At 61.4% G+C, this 15,734-nt stretch overlaps 1 protein-coding gene across 3 annotated transcripts; it reads left to right on the top strand.

The window, feature by feature from the left end:
• The first annotated feature begins 2,570 nt into the window (after positions 1–2,570).
• On the top strand, positions 2,571–15,681 carry TONSL (tonsoku like, DNA repair protein). Of its 3 annotated transcripts, none has more exons than XM_047841664.1 (26): positions 2,571–2,660; positions 2,755–2,850; positions 3,149–3,291; positions 3,886–4,069; positions 4,421–4,550; positions 4,718–4,889; positions 4,974–5,088; positions 5,630–5,733; positions 5,876–6,028; positions 6,264–6,389; positions 6,533–6,713; positions 7,954–8,036; positions 8,139–8,228; positions 8,578–8,650; positions 8,728–8,891; positions 8,966–9,089; positions 9,229–9,977; positions 10,070–10,149; positions 10,550–10,703; positions 10,790–10,868; positions 11,406–11,707; positions 11,868–12,039; positions 12,760–12,935; positions 13,460–13,533; positions 14,070–14,203; positions 15,423–15,681. In XM_047841664.1, the coding sequence occupies exons 1-26, from the start codon at positions 2,636–2,638 to the stop codon at positions 15,611–15,613; spliced, it is 4,074 nt and encodes a 1,357-aa protein (XP_047697620.1). In that variant the 5' UTR covers positions 2,571–2,635; the 3' UTR covers positions 15,614–15,681. The 3 variants fall into 3 exon arrangements, with proteins under 3 accessions (XP_047697620.1, XP_047697619.1, XP_047697618.1); XM_047841663.1 differs by having other exon boundaries at positions 5,630–5,775; positions 10,073–10,149; XM_047841662.1 differs by having other exon boundaries at positions 5,630–5,775.
• The last annotated feature ends 53 nt before the right edge of the window (positions 15,682–15,734 follow it).

Here is a 15,734-nt window from a genome sequence, read left to right as displayed (position 1 = left end):
ACACTTGGTTTCCTACCCTCCACAAAGACCCCGTGCCCTGGCCTCCAACACATCCTTGGGAGCACACCCTGGCATGAGTCCCCCTGTCCTCAAGTGCTGCCCACCACCCCCCCCCCCCACACACACACACACCTGGCAGATACAGAGGATGACATTCAGGTAGCCGTGTGCTAGGTCTTGTGTGTAGAAGGGATGGTCCCATGTCCCTGGATCTCCGCATCTCAAGGATGGACACCCTCCGTGTAGGGTTTCTGGATTTCTAAGTGACCATGTTGGGGAGAAGTCAGGGTAGGGGCAGGCTTGCCTGGTCTGCCTGTAATTTAGGTTTGTGTGTGAGAGATTTGAGTTGGCAGAGGAGCAGCGCCCGAAGGCTCTCCTGGGTGGGGTAGGGTGGGAGGCAACATCTCTATGCAGGTCAGGTATGTGGCTGCCAGAGGGGACCAGGCCGGGGGCCACAGGAGGGAGAAACCAAGGCCAGCTGGGCCTTTTGCGCCCTGTCCCCACAGTCCTAGGGCTAGCAGCTCTTAGATGGGGGTGGTAGATGGGCTGGGCTCTGCAGCACCAGGGCTCCCGGGTTGCCGGGGGCATACAGCCCACTATTTCTGGCAGCCCAAGGGCATGTCTGGGGGGTGCCCAAGAGGAGTAGTAATACATCCCAGCATCACCTTCCCCAACACAGCCCCCACTCTGACGGTCACCTCAGCAGCTGAGCCTTACATCCTGGTGGAGGCAGGTACCTTGGGAGATTGTAGTGTGTCGTGGCCACTCTTGGAAGCTGATGCCACAAACCTACTTGTGGCATCTCACCGGGGTCATCGATTTACTGGGGATTTCCCAACCTCCTTGTTAGGAGAGAACACCAGTGGTCTGTCTCCAGGACCCCTTGGCATTTGGCATCCTGAGCTAGAGAGAGTGGGGGTGCAACCTTGGCAGATGTGGAGGAGGCCTAGGGGCACACAGCAGGCTGCCCCCTCCACCATCACCATTCCCCTGTGTGCACTACATCCCTCAGTTCACCCAAGTGAGACATTTGCAAAAATAATAAAAATAATTTTTTAAAGAGGAAAGCGAGAGGTGTTTTTATCATTGTGGGAAATGACTTACATGTCACTATTGTGGTCTGCGTTCTCTTTGGATATTTTCTGTATGTAACTATATAGTTTCAAAAAAATTCCAAACCATGTTTTGTCTGTGTTTCCTTATGTGAAAAGCCAGCCTCATGGATGCATTTCCCTGGGTGAAGCCAGCATCCTGGGCAGGACTCAGCTGCTGCCCCTGCCGGCCCCCACTCCTTGGACCCTGCTCAGTACTGCCCCACATACACATCTTGTCTGACCAGTGGGAAAGCTGAGGCATAGAGAAGTGGGGTCCTCTCTGGGCTGTCTTGTGAATGCTGACATTGGAAGGGGAGCCCCAACACAGTCTCTGCCCTTGGCCTATTGAGCTGAGCCAGTCTCTACCCCCGTTGGCCTCGCTCTCTCACCCCTACCACATCTCCACTTACCCCTCACTGTGCTCCTCACACTCCAGCAGCCTGCCCTCCAAGCAGCTCTTTTGGTTTCAGGGCCTCCCTGTTGTGCTCCCCACCCACCAGACCCAACTAGGGACCTGCAGAGCCCTTCACCCTTCCAAGAGAAGAGGGTTCCCTGGATCCAACTTCCCATCTCCTGCAGTTCCTCAGACTTGCCCTTGCCCCCACTCCTTGCAGCCTCATCACGGGTCCTGGGCAGTCTTCCCTAGACCCACAGACCCATCTACCCCCTCTCTCACTTCCTCCACTGTGGGCCTCATGGTTCATCCACTGGCTGAGAGTTCTACCCTATTGGGTCTGTTTTGACTTCCACAGAAAATAAATGCAGCCACCTCACACTCTTTCCGGGCCTCCCCTGGGGTCTTTGGACACCAGTCTCATCACCCTGCATCCGGGGCTGGATGTGCTGTGTAGTGGGGACTGAAACCTCTAAGGCATGGCAGGTGTTGGTTCCTCAAAGCAGTGGATACAGGACAGGCATTTAGAGGTCTGAGGCCCGGGTGCACCAAGCCCTCAAGAGTTCGTTGTGTGCGCACTGAGGAAGAAGTACTTTGTTCACTTTGGAAGACACATCCATCCCCCCTTTTCCCCCAAAACACGGGGGGTTGTGTCCTTGAACGCGACGGCTCTGGGGCTGCATTCGCGGCTGTTCCGCGGGCTCTGTGAAAAGGGGCGTATTTGATTACATGCACATATCCAAGTACTCAAGGGTATTAGATCATAGATCCCTTCATTTCCTTTTATACGAAGGCAGTGTGTCTCCCAAGTAAAGTCGCTCACGCAGATAGGCTTTGCGCGTGTGTGAGTGGTTAGCGGCAGCACGAGCGCAGGAGACCGCACCCCAAGGGCGGCTGCGGGGCCGGGATCAGGGGTGAGGATGGGGCTCAGCTTCCACGCGACCCCAAGAGCCTACGGAGGTGCCGATCCTCCCGCCGCCCTCTCACTGTCCTTCCTGACCGGACGTCAGCCGGACTACAGCTCCCACGATGCCTCGGGCGGCTGGACTACATTTCCCGGGATGCCCCCCGCCTGGCGGGGGCGGAGCCGCGGCGGCGGCGGCCGGGAACGCGGGAAGTCCGGATCCCCGCGCGCGGCTGATCGAGGATGAATGTGGAGCGCGAGCTTCGTCGTGAGTCTCCGGGCGGAATGCTGGGCGAGGAGAGGGTCTGGCCCACTCAGGCGAAGAAGCTTAGCGTCCCTGCCTCGTCTCCCTCTCTCTGCAGAGCTGAGCAAGGCTAAGGCCAAGGCCCAGAGAAGCGGGCAGCTGCGGGACGAGGCCGCCCTCTCCCACCAGCTGGGCGAGCTCCTGGCCAGCCATGGTACGTGCCCCGGGCTTGGCCCATCTTGTGGTCCAGGGCCGGGAGAACTGTAGGGCTGGAGGTCGGAGCCCTGGGGGGTAGGAAGGGATGGGGGACCGGGTGAGCCAGCGGGGACGGGGGGGAGGGGGGGAGGGGGGGAAGGGGGGGGGAAGGCCGAGGGCAGGGGCCAGGAACCTTGCTGAGCCGGCCGCCCAGGGCCGGCCACGGCCTCGCTCGCCCTCGCTGGCCCTCGCTCGCCCTCGCAGCCTCTGGCCGACTGCCCAGCCAGGGCTGAAGCCTGCCGCGCCTGCCTGCCCAGGACGCTACGCAGAGGCCCTGCGAGAGCACCAGCATGAGCTACAGCTCCTGGAGAGCATCGATGACCCTCTGGGCTGTGCCGTGGCCCACCGCAAGATCGGAGAGCGACTGGCTGAGCTGGAGGATTACTCAGCTGCCCTGAAGGTGGGCAGAGCCCACTCCCACCCCCAGCACCCATGCTGACCACACCCGGCCCTGCAGAGCCCACACTTAGAGCTGGTCCCTTTCTGAGGAGAGAAGCACAGTTTTCACTGTCTTGGCCTCTGGCTAGAGGGGGACACGCTTGGACGTGGCTTCTTCAGGCAGCCCTGTGTCAGGGAATTGTAGTCCGGTCTTTGGGTAGGCACATCATAGCCTGGGACTCTGGCCCCACAAACCATTAACGAACATAACAGTTGAGCTGTGTTTGTGGGCCAGCTGGGGAGTTGGCACAACTGTCCACAAAGGGCCTGCTCGGGTCCTGGCGAGTGGGGCTGCAACAGCCCAGCTAACTCCCAGTCAGCGTCTCCTCCATATGATGATGATGGCTGGTTGGAGTGTGGCACCGCTGTCCCCACAGGCAGCCCATGGCACAGAGGATATGGGACTTGCGCAGCCTGGCTTTGTCCTGCTCTGTGGGGATTTGAGGGGCGTAGGGGGTTCTCCTTGGCAGAGGTAGGCGCCTCCTGGAGTTGGGGTACATATGGGATTTGCTTGAGGTGGGAGCTGGCTCACAATGGCCATTCCTTTGCACCCCAGCACCAGCACCGCTACTTGGAGCTGGCCCGTTCCCTGTCTAATCATACTGAGCTGCAGAGGGCCTGGGCCACCATTGGCCGCACTTACCTGGACATCTATGACCACTGTCAGTCACAGGACGCCTTGCTGCAGGCACAGACTGCCTTTGAGAAGAGCTTGGCTATTGTGGACGAGAAGCTGCAGGGTGAGGGCCCTCAGAGGCCAGGCCTTCCCAACCTCTGCCTCCTGACCTGCTAGCAGAGGAGGCCACAGCTCCAGTGTCTGCTCTGTCTGTATGGTGGGTTCTACTTGCCTGGGCCCACCCTTTGCTAGGCTGAGATCTGTCCTCAAAGCCTCCCATGAGGAGGTGCATGGCCTGTGCTCCCCACATCCTCACATCTGGGCGTTGTCTGCTCCTTCCCACGCTCTGTCTACAGCAGGAGCTTGTCACCACAGCAAGAGACAGGAAGAGGGGTGGGGGAGAGGATGCACAGACCCCGAGTTAGATACCCCAAGTGGGGATGAGGCACTGAGGATTTGTGGGGGCACCTTCTAGGGACGCTGACCAAGCGAGAGCTGAGTGAGATGAGGACCCGACTCTACCTCAACCTGGGCCTCACTTTCGAGAGCCTGCAGCAGATGGCCCCGTGCAATGACTATTTCCGGAAGAGCATCTTCCTTGCCGAGTAAGGCCTCCGCCCCTGGAGGAAGGAGCCTCCTGAGAGAGCACCGCCTGCCCTCCCTGTTCACCTGCCGCACGTCTGTGGCATAGAGCAGGCTTGGCTTAGCATCAGCAGCTACATGTCAGCGCTTGGGTGCCCCCAGTCACTCTGAGCCCTGTCGCCTCCCACAGGCAGAACCACCTCTACGAGGACCTATTCCGTGCCCGCTACAACCTGGGTGCCATCCACTGGCGCCGAGGGCAGCACTCCCAAGCCATGCGCTGCCTGGAGGGGGCCCGTGAGTGTGCACGTGCCCTGAGGAAGGAGCTCATGGAGAGCGACTGCTGCGTGCTCATCTCGCAGGTGCCCACTTACAGCTCTGGGCCTTGCCTGCCGAGGGGCTCGGGCTCCAGGGAGCCTGCAATCTCACCTTTCTTTTCTCCCCAGATCTTCCAAGACCTGGGGGACTTTTTGGCTGCCAAAAGAGCCCTGAAGAAAGCCTACAGGTTGGGCTTTCAGAAGCCTTTGCAGAAGGCAGCGATCTGCCGGACCCTTAAATATGGTGAGCCTTGGAAGGGGACCCAGGGTGCTGAACTTCCCCCGGAAGGGGTGAGGAGATGGCGGCATCAGTGTGAGGCCTTTTCCTGCTCCCACCCCCTTCTTGTTGGGAAGAGAGCCCCCCATTTCTCAGAGCCTTCAGCATGGTGTGTCAGAGGGGGACACACTGAGGGACACATTGAGGGTGCTCAGGAGGCTGGCTGGGCATTTATAGACGAGCCAGGATCTTTTTGGCAAGGCGGAGACGAAAGTGTTGCCAGAGAGGATGGGAGAGCAGACGGCACATGTGGCCCATGAGGACTGACGAGTGGCAGGAGCTAGTAGCTCCCCTTGTGAGCCAGGTGCTTCTTCAAGGTGTCAGTTACTAGTTTCCTGATCCATGCAGTAAGTCCACGAGGTGTGTTTTGTTACTGCCCCCTTACCTAGGGGCGAGCAGAGGCCTAGAGACAGTGGACGCTGTGTCCACCCAGGGCACACGAGTCACAGGTGGCGGTCGGGTCGGAGCCCCACGCTGTGTCCCCTCTTCACTAAGGCTCTTCTTGCAGTGCTGGCAGTGGTCCAGCTGCAGCAGCAGCTGCAAGAGTCGGAGGCCAGTGACCCCCGGCGTGCCATGGGCATCTGTGAGCAGCTGGGGGACCTGTTCTCTAAGGCAGGTGACTTCCCCAAGGCGGCCGAGGCCTACCAGAAGCAGGTGTGCGTCCCCTGCTGGGGCGGGAGGAAAGGGGCGGTCGTGACACTCTGGGCTGGTGGGGTGTGAGGCAGCCCTGGCCTCGCTGTCACTGCCTCCACAGCTGTATTTTGCAGAACTGCTAAGGAGGCCGGGGCCCGAGCTGGCCGTCATCCACGTGTCCCTGGCCGCCACCTTGGGAGACATGAAGGACCACCGCCGGGCCGTGTCCCACTATGAACAGGAGCTGAGGCTGCGTGGTGGCGACGCCCTGGAGGTGAGCAGTAATGGCGTCCGGTCCCACCCGGGGTGCAGAGGGGCTATGCGAGTAGGTCTCCACGGCTCTGCCTCAGGACCGCCACTCTCGAGTGTTTGTGTGGACAGGCATTCCCTTTCTAGGGCTGCCGTCCTCCTGTTTCGTGGGGGCAGCAGTGGGAGCTGGGCCTTGGCTGGGGCCAGTTCCATGGGGCGGACAGCAGCCACAAAGCTCATCCCTCCTCCTCCTGCTCCAGGAGGCCAAGACCTGGTTGAACATTGCGCTATCCCGAGAGGAGGCCGGCGATGCCTATGAGCTGCTGGCACCATGTTTCCAAAAGGCTCTCAGCTGTGCCCAGCAGGCCCAGCGGCCCCAGCTGCAGGTACAGAAGCCCATCCGCGCACGTGGAACCCCCCCCAGTGCAGCTTTCCTGCGACCTGCCTGTCCTCGTTCCCCACCCTCATCTCCCCGTTCAGGGTGTCTAGTGCCCCTGGAGCCCTGAACTGGGCATCCCCTGCCCCTCAGAGGCAGGTCTTACAGCACCTCCACAGCGTGCAGCTAAGGCTGCAGCCCCAGGAGGCCCCTGGCACTGAAGCCAGGCTGCAGGAGCTGAGTGTGCCCAGAGACCAGGAGGAGGACGAGGATAAGGAGGAGGAGGGTGATGGTGACACCCCCGAGGCCAGCGACGTGGAGCTCTCGGAGAGTGGTGAGGCCCGAATGCTGCCTTGGCCCCTATGCCAGCTGCACGTGGCATTTCCTCCCTGACACCTGCTGGGGCTGGGCCCTGGGCTGGGCCGGGCGAGGGGGAGTCCTCATTGGGGCTGCTCACCGCCTCGAGACAGGAGGATTCAGCCTTGTGGAGGAAGGGCGGTCTGTGCTGGTAGATTGAAGAGGGGAGTGGGGGCGGGGGGCTCTGGGGCAGCTCCGGAACCTTCCTGGAGGAGTCATTGATGGGAAGGCTAGTGGGTATCTGCTGGGGAAGGAGGTGCAGGGTCAGACCTGGAGAAGTGGCACCACGAGAGGAGGGCACAGGGAAGACAAGAGGGGAGTGGAGACAGCATGCTGGCTGCCAGGCACAGGAGCTCAGCACTTCCTGAAACCCTTGAGAGCTGGTGCAGGCTTTCTCTCAAGGCTGGCAGGGTCAGCCTTGTGGGAGGTGGGTGTGCCGGATAGGCTGGAGCCGTCACCCAGGGGGTGCCAGGCTGGTGGGTGCAAGCCGGTGGCTCGCTTCTGGCTGAGAGGCGGGAGGTGGGAGACCTGTCCCTGGGGCCACAAGGAACAAGTTCAGTTTTGAATTTGAGGGGCTTCCAGAACCTCTCAGTGAGCAGCCAACAGCTGTGGGAAGGTTATGCCATGCTTTAGAAGGGGGTTAGGCTGCGTGTCACCGGTATGTGGGTGTAGGCAGCCAGAGGAGAGTTAGAGGACCAAAGCAGGAACTATAGGTAATACCACTCAGCAAGTGGTCACGTAAGAGGAGCCTGTGAAGTAGAAGAAGGTTCTAGCAAAGACCAGCAGCAGAGGGAGTAGAGGACAAGAGCAGAGAAGAGGAGTGGGGTCAGCCAAGTGAGTTGGGGGAGGCAGATGCAGACAGGAAGGCCAGGCACGTGCAGGTGGAGGGCACCTGGGCTCACGGGATGAGCTATTTGTAATGTGAGCGTGACTTGGCCCAACAAGGGTGCTTCCCAGGAGGGGACAGAAGTCTGGGGTGGGGAGATCCAGAGGGGTCTGGGGATGGGGTCAGCACATGATGGATAGGGGTCAGGTGGGCAGAAAGGTCGGGTGCATCCCCTGTGGGCCGGGGGTCTGTGAGTGAGGAACAACCACGGACAGGGCTGGGAGTGGAATAGCAGTCCACACTGGACCCCCGTCCTCCAGGCCTGGAAGGTCAGGGGAGCCTGGGGACGGCGGGGCTTGGCTTACGTGGAGTGGGCCGGGCTCTGTTCCAGAGGGTGATGCTGAGGGCTGGTCCCAGCAGCCGGAGGAGGACGAGGAGCTGCGGGCCTGCCTGGGCCGGCAGAGGGTGAACAAGGTGAGGATGGTGTGGGGGTACTGCGTGTGTCCCTCCCATGCTTGCCAGGACTGCCTGGTCCCCTCACACCTCTGCTTCCTGTCCTGGGACAACTGTCCACAGTGGAACCGGCGCAATGACGTTGGGGAGACTCTGCTACACCGAGCTTGCATCGAGGGCCGCCTGGGTCGTGTCCAGGACCTTGTAAGGCAGGTGGGTCTGCTGCCTCGTTCTAGCTACTCTGTGGGTCATGGGGACTCTCTCCTGGGGTGCACTGTCTCCCTGAGGGGATAGGGCAGGGCATGGGGGCTGCAGGGTGCATCGTGGCTGCTGGGCCTGCACATGTCCCTTCAGGGGCCTCCCTGAGATGATGCATCTTGTGTGGGGACCATCTCTCTCCGCTAGGACCTAGGCCAGGGCAGAGCCAGGCCTGAGGGTAGACTTACGGGGCCCGTTCTGAGTTCTGAGACCCAGGCCCTGGCTCTCCTGGGACCTCAGAGCCCCACAGTGAGGCCAGCCTGAGGAATACTCAGGTTAGGCTCCTTCCCATCCTTGGTCTCAGGGCCACCCCCTGAACCCTCGGGACTACTGTGGCTGGACACCCCTGCATGAGGCCTGCAATTACGGGCATCTGGGTGAGTACGGGGCTGGTACGTGCCAAGGACGGGGGCCAACAAAGGCTGGGAGCTAGCTCACATCTCCTGGCCCACAGACATTGTCCGCTTCCTGCTGGACCACGGGGCTGTGGTAGATGACCCAGGCGGCCAGGGCTGTGAAGGCATCACCCCTCTGCACGATGCCCTCAACTGCGGCCACTTCGAGGTGGCTGAACTGCTCATTGAACGGGGAGCGTCAGTCACACTCCGAACCACGAAGGTGAGTGGGGGTACAGGCCAGGCCGTGGCGGGTGGGGTGCTCCTGCCGGCCCTGCTCAGCCAACCGCCACGCAGGGGCACAGCCCGCTGGAGACACTGCAGCAGTGGGTGAAGCTGTATGGCAAGGATCTGGACAGCGAAACCCGAGAGAAGGCTGGTGCCATGGAGAGGCTGCTCCGGGCGGCCCCCTCAGGCCGAGGCAAGTACAGACCGTCTGCCCCTGGGGACAGCTCTCCCTGACCTGAGAGTGCCCCAGGCCCTGATTCCAAGTGACATCTTAGCATGGGTGGTTGGGTAGTGACGGACGCCGCCTCACACGAGATTCTATCCCCCCACAGCTCCCCACGGCTCCCAGGCTCCCCACGCTCTTCCACGTAACCAGCTGTTTGACCCTGAGGTCTCTCCTCCCTCGAGCCCCTGCCCAGGACCCCCAGAGACCTCTCAGGCTCGTGCCAGGGTCTCTCTGGGGCAGACAGTTCCAGCTGTGACCAGGCCTCGGAGGAGCAGGCACAAACTGGCCAGCAGTAGCAGCTCAGAGGGTGAGGACAACCCAGGCCCCCCCCGACCGAACCAGAAGAGGCCCCGGCATTCTGTCCAGCCACAACAGGACAAAGCCTGGACGCCCGGATCCACCAGCAACTGGGAGGCGGCGGCAGCGAGTGCTCCCTGGGTGGGCGTCCGAGGCGTGGGCAGTGCCCAGAGCTGCCACCTGGGGTCCGGCCCACCTTGGGGTCCAGGCGAGGCCACCCTGCAACGGCCAGCGCTCATCCCTGAAGAGGAGTGTCTGGCCTCAGACTGGCTGGAGGACGACTCACCACTGCTCCACAGCCGCCAGGATGGCCATCTGCCCCGCTCCCCAGGCAGTGGTGACAGTACCGGTCGTAGTGCCTCGGGGTCAGGCAACAAGAGCTCCAGCAGGCCCCGGGCCCGGGCCAGGCAGAGCCGGCTGCCCCGTCTCAGGAGTTGCGGTGCACTGGTCAGGGCAGGTGGAGACGGTAGCTCGGCTGCAGAGCCTCCGTGGAGCCCGGATGTCTCCAGGGCCTCGGGGCCCAGTGGGGAGAAGAGCCCTGTGGCGGGCCAGCCCTCGGTGGGTGCACTCCCTGGGTGGGGGCGGTGGGGGCAGTGAGGCTAGACGGCTGTGTTTTCTGACTGAGGCTGTTGTGCCCTGCCCCCACCCAGCAGGGTCCATCTTTGCCCCCTCCCATCCGGGTGCGAGTGCGAGTTCAGGACAGTCTTTTCCTCATCCCCGTCCCACACAGGTAAGGCATCACGTGCCCTCCGAGTCCCAGCTTCCCCAGCACCCCTGGGAGAACCCTCACGTTTGCAGATCAGATGGCGCGGGTCACAAGGGCTTACTTTGACTTGCGTCACCGTGCTGTCCAGGGGCCCTCCTATAGCTAATGTGAGGTTGCAGGCCAGGGCAAGAGTGCCCCGCAGGAGCATAGACAGGGCACTGGAGTGGTTAGGCCAGGCCCCGTGGCCCCTAGGAAAAGCTTGGAAGAGCTGCAGAGAGCACGGGCATGTCCTGGGCAGGGGCAGCGGGAGGAGGGGAGGGAGCCAGACAGAAGAGCTATAGACCTAGAGATGGCAGGACCCTAGAGGCTTTTCCTCAGTGTGTGCAGGGACCCAGCCAGCTCAGCTTCCCCTTTGTCCCTGCAGCAGGGAGGTCCACTCCGTGGCCTGGCTGGCTGATCAGGCTGCCCAGCGCTACTGCCAGGCCTGTGGGCTGCTGCCGAGGCTCGTCTTGCGAAAGGAGGGAGCCTTGCTGGCCCCACAGGACCCCATCCCTGATGTGCTACAGAGCAACGAGGAGGTGAGTGGTAGGAGCCTGGGCCCTGAGCATAGGAGAGCCCCCAGCGTGGGGGGCCCCCGGGGCTGTTTAGTGACGGTGCTTTGCAGGTATTGGCTGAGGTGACTTCGTGGGACCTCCCCCCGCTGGCTGACCGCTACCGCAGGGCTTGCCAGAGCCTGCAGCAAGGTAGGAGCCCAGGAGAGCCTCAAGTGGCCTGGGCAGAGGGGCTGGGTGTTCATGGTCCACTTTCCTGTGCCACTCCCAGGTCTGTGGGCCTAATGTCCCAGAGCCCTAGATATCCACCCTCCCCCCGACATCTGGCCTCACGTTTTCCTCCTCTGCCCAGTGCCCACACATGTGGGTGTTCCCCAACACTGGCCCTGTGGGAGGCGGGATGGCATAGAGTCACCAGAGCCACTGAAGGGTAGGTCCAGGGTGGCTCTCCAAGGGAGCTTGCCTTGGGCCCTGAGATACGGCGGTGACAGAGGTTGGAGCCCTGCCGAGAGGACCTGACAAGTCAGAGAAGGGACATCCCCACCCACCAGCCATGCGTGGGGGCTCAAGTGATGCCGGGCCCACAGGCTTGTGGGATTGGGATCTGCAGCACCTCTGGGGTGTCCCAGGGCTCATGAGTGAGGAGGGAGATGTTTGGTTTGACCCCCCAGGATTCCCAGGGCAGAACGGCAGGTTCTGGTCCTGGTGACGCTATATCCCCCCCTCCAGAGGAGCACCAGGAGGTGCTCCAGGCCATGGAGTGCCAGGGCTCGGGCCCCTCATTCAGCGCCTGCTCCCTGGCCCTGCGCCAGACCCAGCTCACCCCACTGCTGCGGGCCCTGAAGCTGCACGCGGCTCTCCGGGAGCTGCACCTGGCAGGGAACCGGCTGGGGGATGGATGTGCTGCTGAGCTGCTGGCCGCCCTGGGCACCATGCCTGGCCTGATTCTCCTCGATCTCTCTTCCAATCACCTGGGCCCTGAAGGCCTACGCCAGCTTGCCACAGGCCTCCTGGGGCAGACCACCTTGCAGGTAGAGGCATGGGGAGCAGCAGGCTGGCAACAGGGCGGCATCAGAACGTTTGCAATCAGCCCGTCGTTGGGTGGGAAGGTGCAGTGGCGAGTGCTGACCTCTGCCCAGCTCTGGGATGGCAAGGAGACCAGATTCTCCAGGGGGCCCATGTCTTCCACAGAACTTGGAGGAGCTGGACTTAAGCATGAACCCTCTCGGGGATGGCAGTGGTCAGGCCCTGGCATTCATCCTGCAAGCCTGCCCCTCACTCAGTACCTTGCATCTCCAGGCCTGTGGCTTTGGCCCCAGCTTCTTCCTGAGCCACCAGGCAGCCCTAGGTAGTGCCTTCCAAGGTGAGCTGATGGGCATGTCCACTCCCTGGCCCCAGAGTTCCAGTTGCCATCAGAAGGGCATGTCCAGGGGCACAGAGAGCCTTGAGCAAGAGGGGCCCCGGGCGACCAGGCGTGGTGTCTAGGAGCACATAGGTGGATGTGCTAGGTCTTCCTGGGCTCGGGTCATTCCCCTAGGACGTGCCATGGGCCGCTGTCCCTGTCTCCCTATTCTCACCAGCCTTTAGCGTTCCGTTTGCCTTAGATGATCCCACCACGGACACCGAGGCCGCGGAGAGTGGTGGTCCCAGTACTGAGAGACTGGGAACTAGGAGTCCTCCAGGGGGCCTTTCTGCAGAAGTGGCGGGCTGGGAAGTGGGGCTTGGGGATGTGAGAGCAACAGCAGAGGAGAGGCTGGGATTAGGGCAGCAGGAGGTGCTCTCCAACCCCACCCCATCATTCACAGACACCCTGGCCCAGGGCCTGTCTCAGGTACTCTGTCCTGGCTTGGGTTGGGGGAGGCAGGTAGCCCAGAGATGGTGGGGAGAGGGTGGGCTCAGGAGTCTGGCCCTGTCCCCTCCCTGCCTGGGAAACCCCAGGTGGGAGTTCCCTCAGTTCTGCATGCACAAAATCTCAGGGATGATAGCTTCCCCAGAGGGATCATGAAGGTGTTGGGCCTAGGATTGCAGCTGGGCTGGGTTGGTGACCGTGTGTGGCTGACAGTGGTTCTGGTCCCCCGTGCAGATGCCAAGCACCTGAAGACACTGTCTCTGTCCTACAACATCCTGGGCACCAGTGCCTTGGCCCAGGCCCTGCAGAGCCTGCCCGCTCACACCCTCCAGCGCCTGGAGCTTAGCTCTGTGGCAGCTAGCAAGAGTGACTCAGACCTTGTGGAGCCTGTGGTCAGATTCCTGACTAAGGTATGTATGCGGCTGGTGGGAGAGGGGTGGGGGTGGGGGGTGCCATGGCAAAGCAAGGCTGGGCTGTCCGGGCTACAGTTCCGCACCTGAGACCTGGCAGGGGTAGGAGCAGCCTGGGAAGAGGGTTGCAGGTTCAGAAAGAACAGCTGTGGGTGAAGCTTTTGGGAGAGCTGCCTTCCTCGGGCTGTGAATTCCTGGCCGGCAGGAAAGGTGCCTGGGACCCCAGGCAGATCCCAAGGTCTGGCCAGGCTTCCTAGGGCTCTCTCCCCTGACTCTTCCATGTGGGGCTGATCCCTGTGATTTTCACATGTCGGGTATGACTTAGAAGGGGAGACGTTTCCTTTTGATTTTCACATTGAAGGGATGCTGCTCCCCTCTGGTGCCTTGGGGGTCAGGCAGTCTTTGGCCCCTTGTTTCTGAGGAAGAAGGAAGGTATCTGACCTGGGTTTGGGTCCTCTACTGGGAGGCAGAGAGGGTAGGTGCCCCACTCAACCCTACTCCTTTTGGGCCTCTGCTGTGTCTAGGAAGGCTGTGCTCTGACTCACTTGAGCCTGTCTGCAAACCACCTGGGCGACAAGGCGGTGAGAGAACTGAGCAGGTAATGCTGTGCCACCCACTCCTGCACTATTCTGAGGGAGTCTGATCTCAAGTCCCAGTACCCTGGAGCCCTGGGTTGGGCAGGGAAGGGAGGTGAGCTTGGGGACCTACCCGAGGCCCTGGTAGTAACAACTGGGAGTAACAGCTTCTTCCCCTCACTCCTTCCAGCTTTCAAGCCTGCCTCCTTGTGTTTCTTCTTCCTGTACTCCTGAGGCTCCTGACAGCCTTTCCCATTACCCTTTGTTGTAGCAGCCCATACCGGGGCCACTCATGACCCTCCAGCCTCAGCTGGCTCTTGGCGCTGTTGGGCACCCAAGCCAGGGAGGCATATACCCAGGCCTGGTCACTATGGTCCTGGCCCTTGGCAGTGTCCAGCTGGCCCTAGAGAAGTACTTGCACCCGTGCATACTGGGGCAGAGCCTATAGGGCCTGGCCTGTGGCTCCCAGAGCTGTGGTTTGTCTGGGGCAGCTTTCTGCAGTACTGGGGGCCTCCCTCCCTAGAGGCTGACCCCTTTATTTCTTCCCTTGTTGTCTTAGATGCCTTCCTCTTTGCCCCTCACTCATTTCACTGGACCTGTCTGCCAACCCTGAGATTGGCCGTGTTGGCCTGGAGGAGCTCCTGTCTGCCCTCCAGGTGCGGCCCCAAGGCCTCAGTTTCCTTGGCCTGTCAGGTGAGCTTGGGGACCTACCCGAAGCCCTGGTGCTTCCTCTGAATGGGCTGTCACTGCTACCAGCCAGATGGCAAAGGTGGGCTGGGCTCCTTTAGTTAGATACAGTGGGGAACAGTGACCAGTGTGACTGGAAGGGGGTATAAGCCCGGTTCCTAACACAGGGCAGGGAGGACCATGGGGGCTTTGCCTTTGGCCTGTTCAGCCTGAACCTCAGAGACCATGGTGACTGGGGTGGGGGGACGGGGGTGGGTCCCCTTTCACAAGGATTTCCTAATTACCATTGGCAAAAGGACAGAGCTCAAGATCAGGATGGCAAAAACTTGCCACCGAGGGATTTTCCCACTTGCAGGTAGGGCCTGCCCTGACTCTACCTTCCCAGCCTGTGTATTCTCATTTTGGCCACACCCAGGCACAGTACCCTACCAGAGCTGCCTTGACGATGACCCCAGGAGACATTAATTTGGTAAACTGGCCACCCAATAGCCTGACACATCCAGCCAGGGCTTGGGGCAGGAGAGTACCAGGCTTTGCCCTCTAGGAGGATAAGGACTAGGAGTGGGTGTGTACACAGGGAACCCCTGGGTTCCTCCTGCTCCTCACTCCCACCCCACAAGGCCAAGCCGGCTCCTCCAAGAAGGCAGCCCTGAAGGCAAGCTGGTGGGATATCTGCACACAGCTAAGGGGCTGCTTCCCACACACCTGGCATCTGTACCTGTCCTCTCCCCTAGCTCCCTAGGGTCCTGAGCCTGTTGGGCACTCTGGCCTCCCTGGAGATCAAACCTTGACAGCTTAGTGTCTGTCCTCTTAAGACCCATAGGCATTCCTATAGTGTCCATTTTACAGATGGAAAGACCCCAGGCATTGTCATAGAAACTGTCAGAGGCACAGATGTGATTGCAGCATTTATTTTAGCCAGTCTCCCTCCTGCCTGCCTACTGGCTATGAAAGGAGCCCACGGACCGGGTGGCCTCTCTGGAAGCACGCACGCCTTCCTAGGATGTTAGTGGGCCTCTCCTGGGCATCTGCCCAAGCACCTGGTTGTAGCCCCTGGGGGCTCAGGGGAAGTGGCCTCTTCCTGAGGGCCACGTCGGTAGAAAAGAACACAGGCCTGGGAGTTCCATAGGTGTACTGCGAACGCCACTGGCTCCTGCGGGATTCCCCCGTCTACCTCGCTGGGGCCTGCTCCCTGAGACCAGCTCCCCCCTTCCCCCCGCTGCAGGCTGTGCTGTCCAGGGCCCCCTGGGCCTGGGCCTCTGGGACAGGATCACTACGCAGCTCCAGGAGCTGCAGCTGTGCAGCAGACGCCTCTCCACCGAGGACCGTGACGCCCTGCGCCAGCTGCTGCCCGGCCAGCCTGGAAGTGCGTGCACACTGGACCGAGGGCCCCAGCTCTTCTACCGGCGCCTCTGACAGGCGGCGCTGCCCTTGCCCTGCAACCCACCCTCGCCTCAAATAAACGATCGCCGCTGCTGCCTCCACCCCCGCTGCTGCCTGGAAGGCGGGTGGGAGGGGGAAAGCGGGGGTTCACTTT

The sequence above is a fragment of the Prionailurus viverrinus genome, chromosome F2 (assembly GCF_022837055.1).
Source record: "Prionailurus viverrinus isolate Anna chromosome F2, UM_Priviv_1.0, whole genome shotgun sequence".
Lineage (NCBI taxonomy): Eukaryota > Metazoa > Chordata > Mammalia > Carnivora > Felidae > Prionailurus > Prionailurus viverrinus.
The sequence above is the reverse complement of the archived record's forward strand: the minus strand, read 5'-3'. Positions and strand labels throughout refer to the sequence as shown.

Excerpts from the sequence above, each read along its gene's own strand:
- TONSL (XM_047841662.1), top strand. The coding sequence starts at position 2,636 with ATGAATGTGGAGCGCGAGCTTCGTC. Across the intron at positions 5,089-5,629 it reads CTGCCGGACCCTTAAATATG|TGCTGGCAGTGGTCCAGCTG; the intron begins GTGAGCCTTGGA and ends CTCTTCTTGCAG. Across the intron at positions 6,390-6,532 it reads CCCAGCGGCCCCAGCTGCAG|AGGCAGGTCTTACAGCACCT; the intron begins GTACAGAAGCCC and ends CCTGCCCCTCAG.